The sequence below is a fragment of the Notolepis coatsorum genome (genome assembly GCF_963971535.1).
Source record: "Notolepis coatsorum genome assembly, chromosome: 6".
In the NCBI taxonomy this organism is placed as follows: domain Eukaryota; kingdom Metazoa; phylum Chordata; class Actinopteri; order Aulopiformes; family Paralepididae; genus Notolepis; species Notolepis coatsorum.
The window spans coordinates 80,939,301-80,947,433 of record NC_140170.1 but is presented as its reverse complement, the minus strand read 5'-3'; the positions used below and the strand labels follow the sequence as shown (position 1 = coordinate 80,947,433).

Genomic DNA, 8,133 nt, shown 5'->3' with positions numbered 1-8,133 from the left:
TCCAGGTGAACAGCCACTTCTGCAGGCGCCATCAAACGGTGCTTGTGCAAATGTACTCAGAAAACTATTTATTATTATTTTTGTATCACATATGATATTTCAGGTATTTTACCATGTGGGGTGCAGCTGAAGAACTCCAGTGGCCAGGATTTAGTCATTAAATATCTTCTTCTTTAACCCTTTCACCGCCGCACTACCACACGGTTAACCCTTTCACTGCGACAATACACAGAAGGTTAACACTTTCACTGCCACACAACAGCAGGAAGAATAATAATCATTATTATGATTATTATTTAACTCGAGGGTAGACTAGAGGGTGCAGCATGTTGATATAGGTCTCTTGTCTTCATTTCCAAGAAGGCTATAAAGACAATTTGTGCACTTCCTTTAATGCATTTGTATAAATGAATAATGTCTTAGTATTGATTGATTGATTGATTGATTGATTGAAAACTTTATTAACAGATTGCAGAATGGGTACAGTACAGTACAGCTCAGTAATGGCTTTATACAGTCCCTGGCCTTTTGTTTATTGTATTGTGCTTGTCACTTGAATGTTTTCTGTATTCCAATTTTATATAATAAAGAACTTAAAAATACATTTCCAATGTATATAGCATTCAGCAAATCAAGAACCGGATTCCCTCCCACTCGTGCTCCCGCCCCACACACAGGCTCCCCTCCCACTCGTGCTCCCGCCCGCCCCACACAGGCTGCGCTCCCACTCGGTGGCCAAGGCAGGAACCCTCGCATGCCTGCCCGCCTGTATAGCACTACTTCCTGGATGGAAGAATGGGACGTTTTCAAAACGGCTTCTTTTTCTTCTTCTCCTCACTCCACACGCATTTCCCCTCCTCCCACATCACGGTGACAGCGCGGATACCAGCAGCGAGTGAATAAGGAGTGGACCGACCACATACAATCGATATTATTTTCCTATCACCCCCCCCCCCTTCTCTCCTCTCTAGTTGGAAGAAGAAGAAAGCGATCGATCGCCCTGTTGTTGTACCGACTTTGGGGGGAATGTCGCCGTTGAGAAGAAGAAGCCCGCCGCGCGCACCACGGTCTGCTCCAACAACCGAACTACTTCTCAGCAGCGGCGGCGCGCGGCCGTAGTCTCCGCCGCGTCTCGAGCCCTGCTCCTCGGCAGCAGATGCCACAGCAAACCGGGGGTCTTCTTGGAGACGGAGACGGGTCGTCTACACATTGACGGTCGACCGGCAGCTTGTCGTCGCGACTGAGCCCCGCGGCCGCCACGCCGCCCGTTAGACGACTTCTGAAGCTTTTATGTGTCAACTTCAACTTCATTCGCGTGTGATTTTTCTAAACCTCCAAACTTTGTCACCCGTTGTTGTGCCTTGTTGCTCTCGATGAGTACACTACTACTAACATGCGGAGAATACGGGAAGAACCGAGTCACTGGTGGATCTTATCCTTGATGTTTGTAACCTTGATGCCCGAACAACACACAGAGTGCCACCTCGGTAAGTACGTGGTGCCTGGCGGCGCTCGTTATGATCGGTTTGTGCATCATCTTGTTTTTGCAACATTTGCAAGAGATGTGTCGTTTTTTTGTTGTTGTTGATCGAGGCAATTAAGGTTGAAGAGCATTTCACAGTGGAAGTGGCTTTATCGTCTCTTAGTGTGTCTTTATTGTCAGCCTTTATTATTGTGCGGATTTGTCTTTTGAAATTAGAATCAGAAAGGTCTTTATTGCCAAGTAGTTTTTTTCCCCCACATACACAAGGCATTTGATTTGGTCGTTTTTGGTGCGACATTACGGTAGAATAACTACAAAGGTGGAATAAAATAAAATGCAATATCAACTAAATTAGAATTAGAAGCATCAATAGAATTATAAAATAAAAATTGGCCAGGTGATGACTGATGATTCGTCTGCCGGACAGTAGCGCGAGTGACCCCCATGTTATCATTATACTGTAAACAATTTAACTTGGTCCTGGCCTCTCAGGTCCACTTTGGCCCGACTGAGAGAGAAGTGTGTGTGGGATAGTCTACATCAACAACGTTGTTTTGTACAGTTAATGAGACACCATGCATATAATACATCAGATGGAAATTGGATCACATTATTAGAATTGGGAACAGCGTTCAACAGCCTATATAATATGCATTGTGAGCGTCGTGTGCATCTATCCAAATAATAACACACTGGATATGATTTGTCTGCATGGTGATATAAGGTTGTCAGTCGAAGATGTCAGTCAGGGCGATGCTGAGCTCGTAGATGCAGTACAGCTCACAATACAGTACAACAGTGCCTGGTGCCCCAACACAGAGTCACGTCCCCCCACATCCCCCCGTTGCCAGTACATCCACGTCCACAGTCTGGCTATTATACAGTAGGTTAACATTACTCATCCAGGGTTCAGTTCCCATGCCATGTCTCACCTGAGCGACATCACAGACAATTCATATAGAGGGAGACCAACGGACCTATGGAAGCCATAATATTCTTTTTCAGCTTAATGAAAACCACTATTACTCGTATAACCTCTTGTACATTGTACAAGTATGAACAAAGATTCTGCAGCTTCAAAATAGGATATAAAAAAACAACAACAATAAAGTTCAGCATTATCATTTCTTTTGGAATTACCTAGGACTCCTCACCCACAGCCATGGTCTTTTCTGTGGGCATGCTTAGGCTAGGCCTATAGATGGAGATTTACAGGTGTCTTGTCATTATTCAAAGGAATTTGATAATGTCCACTCAAATGACATTATTTCATTTGTTTTCTTATACATAATACAAATAATATAGGATATAATGCAATGCAAATAAGTTGTATTATGCATCATAGAGCTGAGAAATGCATCATAGCAAGCTAAATAACTACAACTTAATCACAAGATTCACTTATATTGCAGTTTCGCACTAAACAGTTTTTATAGTTTCAGATAGTCTTTAGTGTTAAAGTGGAAACCAGTTACTTGGCCTAAACATATTCTGGCAAGAATTTTATGCCAGAAGAACAGATCTGATATAGACTAGACTGACTAGTATGCACAGTGCTGATTTTGGCTTATCCAGAGGTCCAGGCATGAAAACGAGGTGAATGTACGTTTCACCTCCATCGGAGTGCAGTATTGACGTACAATATATGACCGTTGTAGACTTTTGAGATTAATTGTGATTAAGCTGTTGTGTGCGTGTGTATAATTTGCTAATCAAGACCATCAGTCATCATACCATTTATCGGTGGCGTATGGTACGGTTGAGTTCACTCAGCCTTTCAGCCGAGATGCTTGGGAGCTCTGAGCTCAATAGCGTTTTAATCACTTGGATGAGTCACACCCACTTCACATCATCCTCATCTCTCTTCACATGAAGCATCCAAAACCAAAACCCCACGCTGGCTTGAGAGGCCGAGATGTGTGTTATTTAAAGAGAGGGAAACGGATGCTATTAGGCAGGTCGGGATGCGCCAATGCCATTTTCTTCAGCTCTGATTCAAAGTATGGAAGCCATCACAGAGGTTTTGATGCGATCCGATATTGGACAATATAGACCTTGAGGCATTCGCTATGTATAAGCCGACCCAAAACATTTTCACAGATGAAATCCTATTTAAAATCCTGTCCTTCTGTGTTTGGGATAAAGGCAGAAATTGAGGTCACTTGTAAAAGCTTAGATTTTTGACACGTCGTTGTCCTCCATATTGGATTTTGAGTATTGGAGGGGAAATTCTCCAACACGATACTCTGTTTGAACCTGGTATCGACCCCCGCTATCTGATAACATCAGCCGTTTTAGTGTATCCTTACTGCTAGGGGAGACTGACGACATGCTTCTTGCCCGTGCTTCATGACAGAGGTGATTAATGTCCAGGCAATAAGGCACTGTCACTAGAGGACGTGTACCACTGCACTCAAGGACTCGGCCGTATCAATAAATGTCTTTTGTCCTCCAATCACCCTCTCCCTGTTTCTCTTTAAACGGTCCGTCCCCTGACGTGTGGCACAAATTAATGTCAGCTTTACTTACTGCTCAGCTGTCTGTCAACACCTGCCCAGAAGAGAGTGGACAGCGACGCCCCGAGCCCCTCAGAAAGATCCAGCCGATCATGGTGTATTTCAAATCATCTGTATTGATCGGTATTGGCTGTATTGAGCCGGATCAAATTCACATCCTCTTTTGTTAGTTTTTTATTAAACCCTTATGGGAAAGCTGTGACTGAGGCTATTTCTTTCTTAACACTTTCCGTGCCAGCCATGCGGTGCCTAGGAACCCTGTTGCGTGCCACCGCTAGATTCAATGACAGAGCTCTCATATTTGCGAATGCATAAACTATATCTTAAATTAAGTCTATGTGTCTAATATGGCCGTCGCTTATCAATGACTTGTTTGCAGTCAACATTGTCGAAACGGATTGTTTTTTAATCGGTTCATTTCCGTTTTATACCATTTTGAAAAACGCTCGTTTTTTGAAAGTTTCAGAAAAAAATAAAGATTCTGTGATAAACGCCCTTTACTGGAATACACTGGAATACACAAAACACGTTGTCATTTTTTGGCCTATTTATGAATAGTTTTTAAATAAACGCTAGATTATCGCTATAGAAGCGGGCTGAAAAATCTATTATCTTATTTCCTGATCGCACACACACACAGACACACACATACACACATATGCCACACTCTGATATATAGGTGAAAATAGCTCTGATTATCCCAAGACTGGTAAAATAGATTCTTTACCTCAGATCAGATGTTCTCCAAAAAGATTATTCCAATTCCTGATCGCCATTCCAAATATCGATCGTGTTTATTGATCCAACGCTGGGTACTGGAAACACATATTCTCCGCTGTTCTGGTGGTGGGCAATGACTTGGATCGTCTCCGGTTACTTGTCTGACAAGTAAAATGTGGAAGCAGGACTTTTTTTTCTCCATGCGTTTCATTCAATCCAATCCAAAGGGGTGCAGTACCATCCGGAGAGACGATAGGGGGCGGTATTTTCCCTGTTAGAGTTCAGACAGATGCCAACTGGTAACGTGAGGCTAGATTGATGAAAAATGAATGGAAATCGATAATAAAAAAAAATAACGATAAAAAACGAGATCTCTCGTCGGCTGGCACTCAACGGTTGGCATGAACTAACGAGAAATCTCGTCGTTGGCACTGAAAGTGTTAATGTCGAGGCATATTCCTGCCAACATCGGATTGGTTTTTACGCCTAACTTTAATGTAGGCCTATTTGAAGTGTGCTCTGTGTGCAGCTGTGCCATCTAGGGAAAGTACAAATATGGTATCGGGACTTGGTATTGGCAGATAGTATACTCAATATTAAATGACTGATCGAGATCGGGGGCAAAGAAAACTTGGATCGGATTCGGGACATTCCTAGACACACTTTTCTTTCCCGAGTTAATGGAGCACTTTTTCCACTTTGCTCACGTCGCTTTGACAATCTACATTCAAATGATTGTCCTTTTTAGAGATGAGAATCACAAATCTAATAGTAACTCTGTCCAGGAAAATAATTTCATAATTGTACTAGCAAGCAAATCATGACATATAGGGGGCCGTGCTGTGCATTTCCAATCAAACTTAGCCCTCTGCCCATGATACAAAATAATACTTTTGAATAAAATACTTCTGTCTACACTCATTATACTATTATATGTCCTTTTTACCAGGCTTTATTGACAGCCCTTCCCTACATGTCTATTGGGCTCATGGTGGCACATTTGAATCAGAACAAGTACGAGTGGAAGTGAAGTAGTCTGCATTCCAGCACTGGGTTAACCCTTTCACTGCGACAATACAGAAGATTAACCCTTTCACTGCCACACGACAAAGGGTTATCCCTTTCACTACCACACTACAGACGATTAACCGTCTGTAGTGTGGTAGTGAAAGGGTTTAAACAGAGATGGGAATTAATGGAATTCCACCTGCAAACAGAGTGCATGGTATCATCTAAGCTTTAGGTTCCAAGGAATAGACAGACGTATGCAGTGCATCTCATCTCAAAGGACTCATTATTTTCGTCTCAGAATATATTTACATTTCCTTTTATTTCCACTTAAAAGCACAGACAGGGGGGCGTCTGGGTAGTGTAATCACCCACCTACCATTGCGGAGACCCGGGTTCTATTCCCGGCAGCCGTGCTTCCGGCTTAGTCAGCTGTTCCTACGAACACAATTGGCAGTGTTCGTGGGTGGGAAGCCGGCGAGCTATGAGCCCTGGTCGTTGCAATAGCGACTCCTACTGGTCGGTTGGGGCGTCTGTTCAGCAGGGAGGGGATCGTGAAACTCCCAGTGAAACCAGCGTTTCCATTACCGGTATTTGACCGGCAAAATATGTTGAAGTCCGAATATTTAAATATCTCCGGTCATAATGTCCGGTGGAAATAATTCCTCTAAGCACAATTTTATTATTTGAATTGTATTAAAATAGGCTAAAATTAAATAGCCTATGCGATGAACGAAACAATCATTACATTTGTTTCATTGTGCTTCGCTCTAATAAAGCGCGGATGGCGCCGCTCGGATGTGAATCTTTTTTTTTCTTTTTTTGAGCCTGTCTGGCCACCATAATAACGACAAACAGCTATACGAGCGAGAGAGAGAGATGGCCAAACAAGCTAAACTTAACAAATATTTCATGAAACCAAGCACAAGCAGGTCTAATAATAATGACATTGACAACGAAGATGAGTCTTCTGAAGTCACAGAGACCGCCGATGCTCCCGCGGAAAATAAACAAATGTCGAGCGTTCAGGCGGCGGCCCGAGTGGAAAGTTAAATTCTCCTGGCTGAGGTACGACATTATAGTCTAGTAGTCTAGCGTCTATGATGTACGAGAGATAACATTGATTGAACGTACACAAAGTACACTTTATTGATTGAACCACAAAGAGCATCCCCAGTCTGCTGCTACCGTTGCGAGCCTCGCAGAAGTCCACCTGTTCCAATGCAATGGGGATCTAGTCGCAGGTACAAAACGGATAGGCAGAACGAGACGGGGTGAGTAAGTGTTGACATTTTTTAATCATAATGCAACTGTTGGTTGACTGCCGTGTCACATAGTAATGCATATAATTGATTATAACTAAATGTAGGCTATAATGAAATCAACAAACGCATTACGAGCATGTGGCTCGTCCTCTCGCTCTCTGCATGCAAACGAGGCAATGTGATGATCAACTACAGTTTGCTGTGTGTGAAGTTGAACATTATGATATGCGTGACGTGTCTGATACAACGAGGTGAAGCGATGTCGACTCGAGATTCATTTGGGGGTGCGTGTGACAGCTGCTGCAGTGCGAGCCTGCGGCGCGGGAGCTTGATGCTGGTAGCGTATCGCACTAACTTGGGAGGCAGGGGAGGAAATTAGGCCACTTTACTCGCCAAATGCGAGTATTTTTTACGTTTGGCGAGTAATTCATGAAGAGCACTCGCCAGTCTGGCGAGTACTTGTAATTACAAAACAAACAAAAAAATCATTCTGCAATCTGCTGATTCGCTCACTGGCACAAGCCGAACTCTGACTCCCCCCTTGATTCCTCCCATTTGCGCCTCAATCCAACCATAACCAATGAACATCATCGTTGTACAGATGCGCTCTAAGCTCCTCCAATGAACACTCATTTTCTAGAAGATGCCGCCCATCTAGGGGAAGTGGACAGATCACTGCGCGCGGACCTACAGACTCCTGCCACCGGCTTGACAACGTAGACAAACTTAGACAAAAACACATCAGTGGATGAAAATAATTGCATGTAGTGTCGTCGCTTTCGGATATCAGTGCGGTCTGACATGGGGGCGAACAATAGCATGCGACGCGTCTCCTTCGAGTCGGATGAGAATGACAAGTCAACCAGGCACCAGCATTAGCCGGCTAGCTACCTAGCATGTAACAAGCTACCATAACGCGCGTTCAACATAGTGGACTATACTGAGCGGCTTTGCTTAAATGCAGCCGAGTGACATTTTATTATTACCGGGTTTCCCCCCATATCACCACTCGCCCATATGCCCTTCACAACGGTGATGTTGTCATACTTGGCATTCAGAATACACCTGCTGAACGCCTAGCGTTGTCGATTCGGTTCCAATGTATTGTCATCTTACAGCACAAGTACAGTACAACCAGAAT

The 8,133-nt window shown here is 43.6% G+C and overlaps 1 protein-coding gene across 1 annotated transcript in view; it reads left to right on the top strand.

Moving 5' to 3' along the window:
* The first annotated feature begins 889 nt into the window (after positions 1–889).
* ca16b (carbonic anhydrase XVI b) overlaps positions 890–8,133 on the top strand; it is a 427,352-nt gene continuing 420,108 nt past the window's right edge. The window contains 1 exon segment of the mRNA XM_084315656.1: positions 890–1,487. Coding sequence (XP_084171782.1) covers positions 1,394–1,487 — 94 coding nt within the window. The 5' untranslated portion in view covers positions 890–1,393.